At 36.8% G+C, this 17,023-nt stretch overlaps 2 protein-coding genes across 2 annotated transcripts; both read left to right on the top strand.

Moving 5' to 3' along the window:
- The first annotated feature begins 7,727 nt into the window (after positions 1-7,727).
- On the top strand, positions 7,728-9,325 carry LOC119085477 (HSPB1-associated protein 1). Its single transcript, XM_037195895.1, has 5 exons — positions 7,728-8,287; positions 8,361-8,482; positions 8,550-8,671; positions 8,773-8,883; positions 8,946-9,325. Exons 1-5 carry the CDS (start codon positions 7,827-7,829, stop codon positions 9,312-9,314), a joined length of 1,185 nt encoding a protein of 394 aa, XP_037051790.1. The 5' UTR covers positions 7,728-7,826; the 3' UTR covers positions 9,315-9,325.
- A 3,340-nt stretch (positions 9,326-12,665) lies between these two features.
- On the top strand, positions 12,666-16,772 carry LOC119085676 (ionotropic receptor 40a). Its single transcript, XM_037196124.1, has 13 exons — positions 12,666-12,812; positions 12,881-13,189; positions 13,278-13,541; positions 13,596-13,834; positions 13,884-13,905; positions 14,025-14,076; positions 14,131-14,274; positions 14,327-14,415; positions 14,495-14,669; positions 14,735-14,831; positions 14,926-15,066; positions 15,127-15,209; positions 16,693-16,772. The coding sequence occupies exons 1-13, from the start codon at positions 12,666-12,668 to the stop codon at positions 16,770-16,772; spliced, it is 1,842 nt and encodes a 613-aa protein (XP_037052019.1).
- The last annotated feature ends 251 nt before the right edge of the window (positions 16,773-17,023 follow it).

The raw sequence follows: 17,023 nt of genomic DNA, 5'->3' as shown, positions 1-17,023 counted from the left end.
AAAGTGGACAAAAATGCGGATTTTCGCAAAACGCAAGCATGAAAAACGTTGTGTTCACCTCAGTGAGAAAATAGGAAATTCCAACACGGGCGAATTGCGACCCTCACTTCGTTTTGGCCGCAAACTTTGCCCTGGTTGGAAATTCCTATTTTCTACCCTTGGTTAACAAATAACTATTATAAAGAAAATTTTACCGAAAGAAAGTTTGCGTCACAAAGTGGCAGATGTTGAGAAAAATATCCAAAAAGAAAAACATGAAAGCCGAATTATCCGCCACTTTGTGACGCAAATAGTTACTTCAACATTATGTTATGTTACCGGAAAGCTGCACGCACAGCACATGACTTTTTCATTTTTCCTTTGTAATAACTTGTCTTGACTTATTCTTATTCAACTCCAAAGATGGCTATGACTTTAACGTTTTCAAGTAGAATGCTTCAGTGCGATAGTAATATGTTGTAAATGAGTCAATGTGTTTACTTAATATGTTTAATAAATGTTTCTCATTTAAAAAAAAAAAATTAAATAAAATAAAACTTATTCTTCTAGTTGAATATGAGCATTACATCCGATTTGAACTCGTTGTGAACATTTTCATCGTAAATATATATTATGATAAGCAGGTCAAGGTCAGCCTTAGGCTGAACAAACGATCCCTTTTGCGTTGCTGAGGTGGACAATTATGCTGTAATTTCTATTGTAATCGAATTTTCACCAAACAAAAGAAAATACAGCATAAGTGTCGATCTGAGCAACGCAAAATTGAGCGTTTGTTCTTAGCCTTAAGTTCGCAACTCCAAAATCGGAGTTCTATAGAAAATCTACTGAATTCGAAGTTTAGAAGATTCTTTAAGAAAAAAGTATCGATTTCCAATAATTATGTTGAACTGTGTAGGTATAAAACTCTTTATCATCATGAAAAATGCATTAAAGAAGGGGCTTCGCGAGCACAATACGCCACTTAGTTGTTTAAACATTAATATCTCGACGGGTAGGATAGTAGTTATTAACATAACACAAGGGAGTTATGTAGTGGATTTTACATGCTTTTGAAACCTAAACCAAATTTCACTTTCGACCCTAGGGAAAACAAAAGCATGTAATAGTATTTTGCATAACAAGGGGCGAAAGTAAAAAAATTCAAACGTGTGAAGTTTGCAGCCCGCGCCGCAGGCAAGGGCGGCAATCACACGATTTGAATTTTTTTACTTTTGCCCCGAGTGATGCATACTATTTTTTATGCCAAATACTGCGGAAGATTTGTATTTTCGGTCCGAAACTAAACATAATTTTAATTAAACTGTTGAGTTATCAACAAAATTTGCTGTAGAAACACCAAAATGCCGAAAAGTGCGGGGGTCCAGGGGGCGGCAGCCCCCTGGTATAAAAATAAAAACAATTTAACAAATGAAATTACTGTAAACATACATTCACTTGCTCACAAAACATTTGGCTATCGTCAACACAACACTACACTCAATGCGTACTTTCAATCAAGTGAACATGTGCTTTCGTGACATATGAGGACCGAAAGTAAAATGATGACAGTGACATTTACTTTCGGCCCGCAAATACGCAAGCCCACGGGGCGAAAGTAAAATGATGACAGTGACATTTACTTTCGGCCCAAGGCCTGAATTTTTTTACTTTCGGTCACCATTTGAGGACCGAAAATACAAACTTTCGCAGTATTTGGCATAAAATAGTTATTTAAATCACATGGGTCGAAAAACGATTTTTAAAAATTCGAGGTGTAAGTGTGAGCTGAGAGGGCATTGTAACATGAGAATGCGTGTTTGTGAACCGAGGTTTACCGAGGTTCACAATCGCATTCGAATGTTACAATACCCTCGAGGCTCACACATACACCTCGAATTTTTAAAAATCGTTTTTCGACCCGAGTCATTTAATGGCTTTTACATTCGCCTTTCATCGAAAATCACGAAAAACACCAAAAATTATCAATTTAATCGAAAACTAAGCACCAAACAAACACAAAATATGTCGATCACTTCAATAGCACACAAAAATATTGCAACAACACGACAACGATTCTTGACAGCATTCGTTTTTGAAGAGAGAGAAGTCTCTCAGTTTGCTATGTCTACTACAATTATGATCGATTTGTATCATATACACGGCGCTTTCCAGTTTGTTAACTCTAGGTTAACAATTTCCAATATTTCATCCCTAGAGATTACAAATTCCAATATTTCATCCCTAGAGATTACAAATTTGTCTATGTGTTAGCGGTGAACATTTTGACATTTTCTAAATATGCGAATTCGATTTAAAGTCGTATTTTCGATGGAAGGCGAATGTAAAAGTATTTTCATACCTTGGGCGAGTCAGCTCATCAAAAAACAACTGTCTAAACGAGTACAGAATGTACTATATATATATTCATTTACCGGGAAATTTCGCTACTCTGTTTTATCAAATGATCCATATAGTCCAGAGAGATGCTAAGATAACGGCTGGGACGCCGTTTCGACGGATAGAGGGAATTTGTCAGCAACATATAACGAATGAAATGTCAAAAATGGCTGACTTTTTCCAAAATTGGTCGGTTGTTTACAAAATAATTCGTAAATGATTCAAGAAGCAGAATATGGAAATACGTTTGCACCGGTGTCAAAATTAACGTAAAGAGTTTTATTTGCAAGGTACTTTCGTATTATCTGAGATATACGCGTTCAAAAATTGGTCTCCAAAATTGCTTTTTTCAATTCGGAAATTGTGTACGAATACTGAATCTGATTTATAAATAAATGGACTTACGTTCATTCTGATCCCACAAGGATCATGTTAGCAATTTATTTCATTAGAATTGGTGATGGACAAATTCCCTCTATCCGTCGAAACGGCGTCCCAGCCGTCATATTAGCATCTCTCTGATATAGTCGTAATATGGTCAGCGTTGTTTTGGACCACTTTGTGATACATTGTGAGTATATGTAATATTTCGTTCGTGTCACATTTTTCCAACGACGTTTCCAAATTTTAAACAAAACTCGACTCAAATTTTAAAAAAATATTTTTAATTTTCTGAAGTTAATTAAAAAGCATAATCGGTATGGCAATGCAGTGGGTAAGCTCAAAAAGGTATTTATTTTATTAAATAAATAAATTAATTGTCCGCAAACCATTGTGAAAGGTTGTAGAGCACAAACGAATGTTTGAAAATGATTGGTCAACGGTGGTCGGCGCGACCCACTCATACTCATGCCCACAACGACTTTTATCAATTTCGCGTACCATCCTGCAATCAATAGACTTTCATCGTTTAGATAAAGGAATAGTAGTTAAAAATCCAAATGAAAGTATGCCTGAGCGTAACGAGAGACGAATGGCATTCGTGAAGGACGGAAGTCAAAATAAGATCACAGTGATCGTTTATCAAACCCCACTAACGGCAGGTAGTGGTGGGTCCAGATGGCAAATATATTTTTATGTGTCGCCAAGACACCGTATGCAGACATTGGAACACAGAATTGGATAAAAGTAAAATGCAGATCACCACGTCAACCGGTAGCGAACAAAAAAGCGAAGGAAGACAAGATAAGGGAAATCGATAGATCGATTAGTCAGGAATTGGCAATGTATAAAAATAAACACTAACCCACGCTCGACATAATGGAAATTGCGGATTACGAAGATGGTTTAGCTGCTTGGAATTGTGAGAATCCGGACACAGAATTACCAATGTCAACTAAGTCCCAGAAAGATTGGAGTTTAATAAATGTCCAACGTATATTAAAAACCATTCCCGTCGACAATGACGGAGACAGAGCGAGAAGACTTGCGATTTCCGAGCCGGAATCGGGCGCCTTCAAAGACAATTGGCACGCTACTGGACAACAATGTGTTCCGGATATGTGTCGGGCTAAGACTTGGAACTGACATTTGCAAACCTCATAATTGCGTCTGTGGTGCACCAGTGGATAGGAAAGGCCGACACGGGCTTCACTGCTTAAAAAGCGCCGGCCGTTGGCCAAGACATGCGGAATTAAATCAAATCATCAAAAGAGCCCTCGCTTCAGCGGATTGAATTTTGAATTTGATTTTTTGTGTGCTAAAATGTGATATATGTACCAATGCTGATAAATAAAAGTAACTCTAACATAAATTTAAAAATTTTATTCGCATAAAAATATAGGGCTACTAGATTATTCAGGTTCCTAGTCAAATCAAACGCTACTGCTTGGTTTACTTTACTCTGACGTGTGTAAATTCCAACGGAACAGTGAAAGAAGTGAATTGATTAAGGCACATGCAGTTCTAACAGCTGCAATCCAGCGAACAAAGACGAAAATCGAAGAAATGAAAAAACAGAAACCGTAAATAGAAAAATAGTTACTTACGTAAAGTACTTTGTTAAAGGGTTGATATTTTAGAATTTAAAATAGGCCGTTTGTTGCATCGTGAGCATAATAAAGATAAAGTACTTTGCATTGAGTCAAATACAATATTTTATGCCACAGAGGCATCTAAAGTTTGCAGTGGCATAAATAACTATTTTGAACCTCAGTTGGAATGTCTGCAATTTTCATTATTAAATATTAAAAATATGTCCTACATGTCCTTCGGTAGGACACGAAAGTTTTAGTGAGACCACTGTAACTCAGACTACAGGTTTCGATGATGTAGTAAATAGTACTTCGTCCTACGTTACGAGAAAGTTAAAATATTTCGAAGAGAAATTGGTCCTTCTCGAACACACATTCAAACATTTAGCAGCAATTAGTTCTTTAAAAACAGGTTACAGTTTACCAATGATTTTGGATAAAATGACCACTCGTTAGTTTCGAAATTGCCCAAGATCTTATTATTATACAAATTATTTGTTGTGAACGTTAATTACACACAGAACTCGTGAAGTCTCTGGAAATATATATCAACTTCAGTCAAAAATTCTTGTGGCTATGTAAATTGTATCGAATGAATACACCTTTCGGATTAGAATACACAAAGAGTAATGAATTTTATGCCCCACACGCCTTTCACATAACCGTTATTCAACTATTAAGTTTTCTGCATGGTCGTTAGCCACTTATCATTCATAAAATACTTTCGCTTTCAAACGTGTACCAAGAGAAAAGGCGCACAGAAAAAATAATTTCAATTGAAAAAGAATGTGCCCTAAAACGTTAATGACACCTTTTCACGCAACACACACATTTTTCACACATGAAAACAACCCCAAACCTCCCCATCCAACAAAATAAACAAACACTCAAGATGGAAAACGTAAATAAGTGCTTGCTTTCTTTTCAGGTTCTTTTTTTAACATATGAATGGAGTAAAAGATCCACACACCCTGTTATAGAAGAAGAGAGAAGAAAGAAAAAAAAATCATCCGAAAATATTACCGCGATGCGGTATAAATAACAACGTAACTACGACGTCGCAGATCTCTATGAAGCAATTTAACTTCACGTTTGTTTCACTAATAAAAATCCACTAATTTTTCTGTTTCAGAAAACTTGCTCCCTTCATAAAATGACTGTTTTTCCAGACGCAGAAACATGGAACATCTTTGTAGGCATTAAGTTTCTCGTTGTTAAAGCTGATTTCTTGTTGAAAGAAACTGCCTCAACTTTAAAAGATAAAAAATAACGGTGTGGTGCGATGTATTCATATCTACGCAAGAAATGTGATAAACAAATCAAGTGTGTGTTTCAATGGCTATCATGACCAACCGATGCGCGAAGGAGACTTTTGAATACTAAATATTTGTGAGTGAAATTAAAAGGAAAACTGTTGATAATCCACACGAAGTGTGTATTTGTGGTAAATGGGGAATTCGAGAAGGAGAAGTATATTTGCTCCTTATCCCGGTGGCTCAATATTTTGATGGTATTGAAAAAACATTTTCTCACACATCTAAACGTCGCTTTCTCCACAAATTTTGATATATTTTTTCAACCTCTTCAACTGCCAAATTACAAATCGAAAATTTGAATTTTGAAATTTACGTCCTTACGTGCCTTGTGTGATTTTATTCTTGATAGGAGTGTGGTTCGTTTTAACACTTTTGTCCCATTGATTGTGTAGCCTCAATGAAATCACCTACGAAAAAGTCATTCTTACATAGATTCCCCTATCGTCAGTTCAAACCTCGTTTCGCACTTTTTAATACAATTTCCTTTGAAAATTCTAAGAAATGTAGTTTTCAAACTGGCCTCTCCATTGTTATCCTCTGTTTATTAGATCCTTCAACCCTTACACCATTCAATGTTAGAGTTTTACGTGGTATGGTATATCCTTTCCGGTATACAATACAAAATTTATCAAAAAGGAGATGCCATACCCATCGAGATATTCACCCCTCTTTAGACGAAAGTTGCTCAATTTTCAAATGCTTCAAATGAAACCCTTTCAGTTAATTATTTTATTAGTTCCTGAAAATTTCTAAGGAGGTCCATCTTAGTTACCCTCACACTAGAACTTTTTTGTTACTCAGATGCAAAAATTTCTTTTATGCCACTCAGCTTCATATTATCTAAAATTTGAAAACTTTAGATGCCTCTGTGGCATAAAACGTTGTATGAAACTCGATGCAAAGTATTTTACGTGTTACGGTATGTTTCATTTTCATTTACATTGCCTAATCACGTAAAGCATTGTACTTACGAGGTTCCAAGTTGTTATTTGACAAGTGGGGAATACAGCCCTCCCCTTCGGGTCGGGCTGTAACACCCCACTTATCAAATAAACAACTTGGAACCTCGGAAGTAATATACTATTATTAGGGTCACGATGTGTCATATTTACACATCTAGAGCCTAATAAAGTACTTTGCACCTCGATTGCATAAATAACTATTACATACTACATTTTTTTCGACAGCCTCAGCATGTAATAAATATCACTTTTTATGTGTCGATGCAAAGATAAATCCGAACTCCCTCGCCGAGCTGATGCATAATGTTAGTCTTATCACTCAGCGACATATAAAATCCATTACAACTCAGTATTAAAAAGGAAAAGTCTCGTTTTAGTGTGTTTATTGAGCTTTTCAACTTTTTATCCCTATATAGTTATGTAAAATACTAATTTCTCAACTCAGTGCATGGTGTGGTTGAACAAAACTTAAATTGAGTCGCGATACCACCTCTGATTTTTCTTCATGTTCTTATTGAGGTACTCGAGTACTATAAGGAAAAGGAACCACATTCAGTTCGCGGATCCATCCAGCCGTTTCGGAGAACCGGCACTCATGGAGTCAATTTGAATACAGATTGTTATCGCAACGGATAGAGGACTAAATCTAAGCTAATTCGTGTTAAAATAGCTTCCCTCGACAACCTGACCACGTAACCACAGATCATGTGCTACCCTGATGTGTATGATTAGAGGTGCAGTCACTCATTTTTGGCAAAACATTTTCCCATATTTTTTGGAATTTTCCTACATTTTTTCAAATTCCCCCAAAAACATTTTATCAAGAAAATATGTTAGAATGTTTTCCCATTGCGCCTTTACAACAGACCATTAGAGTACATGAGTAAGTACATATGTACTCATATGTACTCTTATGGTCCGTTGATAACGCGAAATGTCAAATGTAAACAAAACCCGTCAATTTATATCAGTAAGAAACGGTAAGAAACTATCAATCATCAGATTAAAAAATTCCCGCGAAATTTCGTAAACAAAACTTTGAAAATGATGGAACAACTTCGTTGTACACGAACATGTTTAACGTCATTAATGATCGTCAGCTGTTTTTTGTCAGACAGTTTTCACTGTATCCAACAATAAAAATCATTTTGTTTTGAATGTAAACAAAACACTTTTGGCCCGTACCCGAACGAATTAATATGTTACTTGAGCCGATCGACATTAAACATATACTGCTGAATATCGACAAACCGTGCATCATCAAAAATTTGGACTTGGATTGGGAATGTTTAAAATCAATGAATTTAACGCAATGGTGTTCCTATTTGGACCAATCATTTGAGGACGGCATACCATTCGAAGTAGCAAACATTAAACACAACAAATATCCGCAATGGGAACGGCACCGGCAATTATGTCGAATGACGATGGACGAATACATGACCAGGTTTCATTTAGCCGAAAATCCCCAACAATGGGCGACATTCAGCTACAAGAGCCTAAATGTCCTGCCAAAGCAATGCTGGAATGGAGTAGACTTTGAACGATTCGGATTCCCCGATACGGAATACATTAACTTTTGGTTCGGATCGAGAGGAGCACACACTCCAGCTCATTTTGATTCGTATGGATGCAATATTGTCGTTCAGGTGTATGGCAGGTACGACTTAATAACACTATAGTCACTCGGACATTTAGGAAAGGGAATTGAAAAATTTCTTTCCAATTATTAGTAAGTCATGGCTGCTGTTTCCGCCTAATGAACGTTTATCTCCAACTCGGGTACCTTATGAAGAGTCAAGTGTCTACTGTAGCGAAAATTTTTACAGTCCGAATGACCTGGACCAATTTCAAAGTAAGGGAAAGCACAACAAAATGTCCAATGAACGACGCTAATTTTGCTCCTTTTATTGTTTTGTCAGACATTGCGCAACCACATCACTTAATATTAAAAGCCGGCGATGCGTTGATAGTTCCTCGTCATTGGTGGCATTATGCCGAAAATTTGGAAACATCTTTGTCCATCAATACATGGATTCCTCTGGTATGTGTCTTTAAGCCTATGGAATGAATCCCCACAAACTTCCTTTGCCAACGAGGTGAACACTTTAAGAGAAAATAAAATCTTCCATTTTGTTTTCAAAGGACATTGATGTGCAGTCACAAATTGACGAATGTATCGTACAGACGCAAATATGTGGCATCACAAATAGTTTAAATGACAATCTGCGATCAGCTGTCTTCAATCCCAATGAGGTGATTTTTCAACGTGATACATCAAGGTGATAAGATTCATCAAAAATTTCATTTTATTGCAGATTGAAACACTGACCGAATTTGATATCACCTCTCACATGAAACTGTTGAAGAGTCTGTTGTCATACTCAACCGACTCGATAAACAAGCGACTCAAAGTCAACAACTTTCCCTATAAATATTTATCGCCCGACGAACTAGCCAAAATACTCGACAAATGTGACGATGTCATCCAATCGAACGAATGCATAACGAAGGACGTGTTCATCGATATACTGAAAACAAATGCAAAGCGTTTCGACCCAACGGTGGAAGATGGAATTGAAGCCGCTGCTGAATACAGATCGATTCATTCGTTTATCAATTCAATTTGTCGACCGAATGTTATTGAGATTGCCAAAGCTAATTTAATAAATGAAATTAGGTCATAAGAGACGACAAATGCAGCAAATGTAGTTTAACTTTCCCGGAAATACGAAATTAGGTTGAGAAACATGTGACAGCGCTTGCAAATCTTTTCCTCCGTTTATTTTCATTGATTGAATATCCTGTGTAGATCGTTTGGGATCACTATAAATACCCACAGCTGAAATACCTATAGATGAATTGCTAAAATACAACGAAAGTAATAAAAGAAAGCAAAACAAACAGAGCTTTTACTCTTCCCTACCCAGTACCCACTCATGGTAAAGCCATTCGAGTAAAGGATCAACAGCTTAAAATTGTGGGCAACAGTAAGAAATAAATAAATTGCTACGTTTTTACAACCCTTTTTCTATGGCATCCAGACAAGGCTCATTGCGCCAACATTGTCGGCAAAGCTAAGAAAAATCTTAGGGTACAGACCACAAACATAAAGAGAACTGCAATATTATCTTTAAATCTTTCTGCTTATGTGATGTCAACGTTTCAGAAAAATGAAATTAATTGATTCCTTGCTGCACGGATGCTAGCTCTGCCTCAGAGCCTCTGAGCCGAATTTCCAAAATTGTCATTTTATACCAGCTGATTTTTATTACCCTTTAGTTCAGATGGTGGAGATGTAAGTTTGAAAAAGGTGCTAATATTATACCAATTGAATTTTCTTTTGAGATGGACATAACTTAAAAAGCACTTTCGTCCAGTTTCGCTATAATGTGAGATCGCACACATAATAACTTCTGGATCGGTTTCGCGTTTGCTATGCACTTACAAAAAGATATTGCTAAATATATTGCAACTTCATAACTCATTTTCGTGCTGTGTTCACAATTGTGTTGTTAAGTTAGCGTAGCTCATTAGCTCAGATGGTAGAGCGTCATTTCAAAATCACTTCAAAAGTTATGAAGGCCGGTGGTTCGAGTCCACCATGAGCACATTATTTTTAAATAAATGAATGGTGCTTGAACTTTGGGTCTCTTTTTTTTGCAAAATATTCACATTGGGATGTGGCATCCAGACAAGGCTCATTGTGCCAACATTGTCAGCTAAGCCATGAAACATCTTAGGGAATGGACATTAGAGAACCGCAATATTGTCTTTGAACCAGGGCCTACTTTTTGGAAACTAATTTCTTGAATTTCTTGAAATTTCTCGAATTTTCTCGAATTTCTTAAAATTTATCGAATTCGAGAAATTCGAGAAACTTCAAGAAACTCGAGAAATTAGTTTCTTGAAATTTCTTGAATTTCTCGAAGTTTCCCGAATTTCTTGAATTTTCTGGAATTTCTTGAAATTTATCGAATTCGAGAAATTCAAGAAACTTTGAGAAATTCAAGAAATATTTCTCGAAATTTCTTGAATTACTCGAAGTTTCTTGAATTTCTCAAAGTTTCTTGAATTTCTCGATTTTCTCTAAAAGTTTCTAAAAAGTAGGCCCTGCTTTGAACCCTTCTCGGTTGCATCTCAACAGAAACAATGAAATTGCTTTGTTCCTCGCTGCACGGTCTGAGTAGAATTTCGAAAAAGTTTAGGGAAAGTATACACTCAACTTACAATTGTGTACTAGCTACTTGTTATGGAATATTAGCCACGTTGGGTTCATTTCCTTGCAATGACTCATTCAAAGATAACCTCGCTACATCGTTTCTATTGCGTTTGCAAAGAATTTTGTGGATATTTTGCAAAAATGAGAACCAAAGACTCGAACAACCGGCCTTCAATTATTTTCAGTTTCGAAACTGACGCTCTACCATCTGAGCTAATGAGCTAACACAATTGTGAACACAGCACGAAAATGAGTGATGAAGTTGCAATTATTGCGTAATATCATTGTGTAAGTGCATAGCAAACGCGAAACCGATCCAGAAGTTATATGTGTACGATCTCGCATTATAGCAACGCACTTCAAGCAAAAGTCAAGTTATTATTTTTATCTGTCTAGAACGATAATGTCGAGCTTATCCCTCTAGGGAGTTTTTGTTTATCTCGACATATCTGTTCTCGACAGATAAAATATGATATGCACCTATTGCCAGACTGTTATTTTGACGTGTAGGCATTATGGCCCACGCCTTCGGCTCGGGCAATAATGTCCTACACGTCAAAATACCAATCTTGGCAACAGATGCATAATATATAATAAATGCGACAAAAAAGACAACTCCCAATTATTGCGCAGCCGGTAAAAAATCGACCTTTTCAAAAAATTAAAAACTTTACAGTAAATAAACATCATCAATCTTCTTCCCTAATGTTCCCAAAATACAAGCAGCGTTATCACGTTGAATGTTGCGATCGAGATTCTTTGCAAGCGGTATTTTTTCGATTTTACCTCACCCGTTGCTTTGTTCATTATCAATAAATTTCTTTGTTTCCGGACCCATGCAACCTAAAGTCTCGAAAGCAAGTGGGGTTAGCAAATAATTTTGTTTCAAAGAAATATAATGGTTATGCTTATGTCTCTCTGCTTTTTCAGCAATGGACCGTGCTTTCTTTGATGAATCATTAATATATGATGCGGCAATAGTATCCCGGACGGTTACATCCCACGAGAGTGATCAAACATGACTCCATGGTATCAAAGGCATACCGTCAGGTCTTTTACCATCTTGAAATACCTGGGGGTATTCGGAACACTTGCACTAGAGAAAACATAAGCGAAGCTAAATTGTTTCATAATGAAGAACTGAATTGTAACGAAAATGTATAAGACAATTCTATTAATACTAATACTTCTGAAGAATATGGCGAATCCTTAATTTTTTAAAAGGTGCGATACCATTGAACACCTTCTCTCTCTCTATCTATCTATCCTAACGAAACATTTCTAGATTTGAGTTCTCTAATTTGTTGGTGTGATTGTAGTCCGTTGTAATATCGCTGTAGTTTTGCTTTGATATAAATACCACTGACACACTTCTGCCACTTCTGAATGTGAATTTCCCTTATAAGGAACACTTTTTAATAATTGTCTGGATAACGAGGCAATTATTTCGTCAACGTCTCGACGTTTAACATTTAAGCTTATTTTCAGGTCAGTAATGGGGTGGTGAATTTATGGATTCGATTTCATGAAATTTAATTTAATCTGAACTGTTCCACGATGAAGATATCCAACGTAATCGATAAAATAGTTTTATTCGGTCAGCTTTCTTGCATAAGTGCTAACATCGACTATCAGCAATCCTCAAACATCTCTGAAATTACTATAGGTCTGCCGGACTCGATAATTTTCACATTTTTATTTCTTCTAATGTGCTTTCACCGGAACAGGTTTAACCGAAATAAGTAAAGCTCAGAATGCAAATTCGATAAACATTTTCGCATCGAGAAATTCCAACGTAACGGATATTGACGACATAATGAAGTACATCCATGAATCGTCCGAGCTGAAGACTTGCATCTTCTACGATTTCGAACAATATTTTCAAAATATCGAAGAGAATCAGAAAGGTTTCATTGAGACGACCAGTTTAATTTTCGCTGAACCATTTCATATTTTGCGTGAGGTGAGTGAGATTGTAGCAGAAGCCTTGATCGTTGATGCCGTCAAATGATAAATGGAATATTTTGTCAGTTACGTAATCGAAATCTAGGTCATCGTTTGAGTTTATTCGTATTTTTCTGGAATGCAACCCATTTGCCGAAACGTCGTGATGCCTATCATTTCAGCGAACCATTTCGAATTGTACTTATAATTAGATCAAGGTTAGCAGTACTTCGAGTGTACTACAATCAGGCGACGCCTCATGATATGGGTGAACTAAAATTGGTAAACTGGTATGATGCAAACAGCTTAGGACTGTTCAAGGTGCCATTGCTGCCCAGTCCGAAGGATGTTTATCGCAATTTCGGTGAGCGCGTTCTATCTATCCCTATTATTCACGTAAGCATTTCATTGATTAGGTACGGGCTGGAAGGGCCGGTCCTGTTCTTATTTTTACTAGAATCTATGCTAAAGGTTTATGTTGCAGTCACCGCCTTGGTATTTCGTCAAATATAACAATTACTCCGAATACAATGATAACAATGACGAGAATGGTCTTGGTGCAACAAATGAAAGTCTGTTCCATGTGACTGGTGGACGAGACTTTAATTTGTTGAAATTGATTGCCAAGAAAATGAACTTCAACGTTAACTACATAGATCCGTTGGAGCGAACGCAAGGCTCATCAATAATTGAAGCAGACACGGATAATCTCTCGTTTTCTGGAGCACTGGGCAAGATCCAGAGACGGGTAACTAACAAAACATCTTCACTCTACCTGCGAATTGAATATTTTCTCTGATAGGAAGCCGACTTACTTCTCGGCGATGTTGGAATCACTTTCGAACGAAAGAAAGCTGTGGAATTTTCATTTTTCACGTTAGTCGATTCGGGTGCGTTTGTGACTCACTCACCACGCAAACTGAGTGAAGCATTTGCATTGATCAGACCTTTTCGGAAAGAGGTGTGGCCATTCCTGATTTTAACCGTTGTGATATCGGGACCAGCTTTCTACTATGTCGTTGCAATACCATACTGGTGGCAAGATTCCACCTCTCGAAATTGTTTTAATTTGTGCGAAAGCAAACGATGTAAGAGGACGAAGAAGAAAAATGGTTCGGCGCTGAGGAAATGTCATGTTTTTAGTGAAGTCTACTTGAAAGAAATGAGTTATGGCATTAGAGATGTTCGACTGATTAATCGAAATTATGTGGATCAGAAAACCATTCCAAAGCATTTATTCCAGAAGTGCATATGGTTCAGTGTCACGCTATTTCTTAAGCAAAGTAAACCAGTAAACGCTAGAATTGATCCAGCCTTCAATTTGTTGTAATTTATAGGCTGTAACGTTTTCCCCTTTTCTGGGATACGAGCAAAATGTCTTTCGTCGATGCTATGGCTAGCTGCCACCTATGTACTGGCAGATGTGTATTCTGCACAGCTCACCTCGCAACTGGCTAGTCCAGCCCGTGAACCGCCAATAAGTGTAGAGAGTGTCAAGAAACGATTGTAGAATTAAATTTACTTTCATTTTAGACACACTTCAACGATTGGAGACAGCAATGTTGAATAAAGGATACCAACTATACGTGGAACGTCAAAGTTCATCGTTGAGTATACTTGAGGTAATAATATTGGCTTGGTAGAGACAATATGTAATGATTTTTGTGTCCTTCCACTCACACAAGAAAATTTCTGATTCAGAATAGCACCGCAATATTCAATCGTCTGTACAGACTGATGAAGCATCAATCTAATAGTCATAACCATGGCTATTTAGTGTCTTCAGTTGAAGAAGGCATCAGTTTGATTAAAGAGGGTTCTACTAAGGCTATTCTAGGTGGTAGAGAGACATTGTACTTTAACATGAAACGTTACGGTATGTGAAATTGTCCGATGTAGAATCAAGCAGATCAGTTAGTATACTGTTTTCATAATGTTTAGGAACGCAGAATTTCCAAATTAGTGAAAAACTATACACAAGATATTCGGCGGTAGCTGTCCAGACAGGATGCCCATTTTTGGAGAGTTTGAACGAAGTGTATGTGTGAACATTTAATCGCTTGTTACCGACAGGAATTGAGCTTATTTACGGGGTGTTTGTATTCTATGTAAATTGTGAATGTTTATTGTAGATTAATGCATTTGTTCGAGGGAGGAATCTTAGAAAAAATGACCAACGCTGAGTATGAACGAATGATTCAAATGAATCAAATGAATGAGGAAAATTTACGAACCAGCTCAGTTGAAAATACCAATCATCAACAGCCGAGACTGTAGGTATTTATTTTGTATAATTTATTGATGTCAGTACTGCATTTCGATTATTTTGATAGAGTCGAACCAAAACTACAGCCGATCAATTTGCGTATTTTGCAAGGAGCTTTCTTCGCCTTAGCTTTTGGATATGTGCTTGCAGGTAGCCTTTTCAAAAATTTAATCCAAGCGAGAGAAAAATCCTTTGTTTTCGTTCTCTAGGTATCTTACTGTTGCTTGAAAAACAGTCTCAAATTCCACATTTGAGGAAGGCAAAAATTTTATTTAAAAAATTCAAAAGCATCCTGAAATTGAGATCAGGAATCGCTTTTAAAAAAGTCAGAAATCATTTGCATAGAAAGCTGTAATAGATCTGGTGGATAAAGCACATGATACACATATGGTATTCCTAGTTTTGCAGTTGCTGGTTTTCCGATGCTTTGATGGTCATCATTCGAAGATCTAGAGTGATCTCAGTGTTCAGTGTAGACAAGAGGTCTTTATTGTAGGAATAAAGTTATCAGATTTGTCGGAAAGGCTTTTCATCTTTTTTTTCACGCGAAAACTCTCCTAATATGTTACAATTCACTATTCTGATTCGTTCGATCTGAAGATAATCAAAAGTCAATGTCCAAACAAACGTAAGTTATTATACGTAGTTAAGTGGTAAACCTCCTCGGAAATGAAAACTACTGCAAATGCAGGTGAGGGCCTGCGACTCAATTAACTTAAGCCAAATCAAGGAAAAATTCTTGATAATACGTACGGCATGTATACAATTCACATGCAATAGTCATTCGTTTATTGGTTATTGTATCTTGGAACTACACTGCAGCTCTATAAAGCTTAGGAACGGAACAGGTACCAGTAAGACAAGAAATCTTTAGTAACATTTCCGATTCTCTTCATAAATGTCGTTGAAGGTAAGCAGAGTAAGTGCAATCCTTTCTCCTCATATATTCCTTATTAAACTCGAGTCGTTACCATCGTATTTTTCATGAGTTCTGAATCAAAACAACTTTACTATCGCTGCCATCGTAATCAACTCACCTGTGAACCTGTTTTCTTAGAACCTAGAGTAATTGAGTCCCAATTTTTTTTTCCATTCCTGTCACATTTGTCATCTGTGGTGCAATGTAAAAATGTAGAAAACGACTAAATGAACAAAAATGACCATTACGGCCTTACGCCATGAAGTTTATGGTAAAAATGTACTTTGGTTTGGTAGAATTTCCAATTGATTTATCGATAAAAGCGTTGCTTTTTGTTGACAGCACGCGAATGTATTATGATCCGGTCATTTTATTCTCTACGGATCAGAATATTCCTTATAAATTTCCGTTTTCAGTTATTTACGAATAGAGGAAGACAAAATACTCGTCTTTTTTTCCTCACTTTACTATACTTCAATTCGCTGATGTCAATTCGATTTGTGGTGAAATGTGCCCGAGATCGATCCTAACGTCTCTTTTGATTTTTTTAAAAATTATAATTAAAAAATATTTTCTTCCGTTTCATTTCACTATTTTTGTTGACAGTAAAATTTGTCAGTCCATAGAACATCGTCATAAATTGTGAAACCTTCTTGACAAGTCTACTCTAAAAAAAAACTTCCACAGAATTAAAATGAATTGCATCTCCGACAGCTCTGACGATACTGATTCGGCTTTCGTCCAACACTTGTACGATCAAACTTCATCAGCTAAACAATAGACCTCTTGTGTAGCCACTTGATTGCGTATGTGTGCTGTCCACTCGCTCTAGCATTGGCAAAAAATTAAGATACAAAAACTCGTTTTTAGCATTTCAATGTGTCCGTTTATTTTTCAATTATTTGAACAACGATGTTCACCCGAATATATTCCGAATGATCTGTTTCAGCTAAAAACGTTGCTTCATCACCTATCACCGTGGCGCAGGTGGTAGCACTCGGGATCGAAAGACTGAAGCGCACCCAAAGACCGCAGGTTCGATTCC

Source organism: Bradysia coprophila, chromosome X, assembly GCF_014529535.1.
Source record: "Bradysia coprophila strain Holo2 chromosome X, BU_Bcop_v1, whole genome shotgun sequence".
Lineage (NCBI taxonomy): Eukaryota > Metazoa > Arthropoda > Insecta > Diptera > Sciaridae > Bradysia > Bradysia coprophila.
Note: the sequence above shows the minus strand (reverse complement) of the source record. Positions and strands in the feature narration are given on the sequence as shown.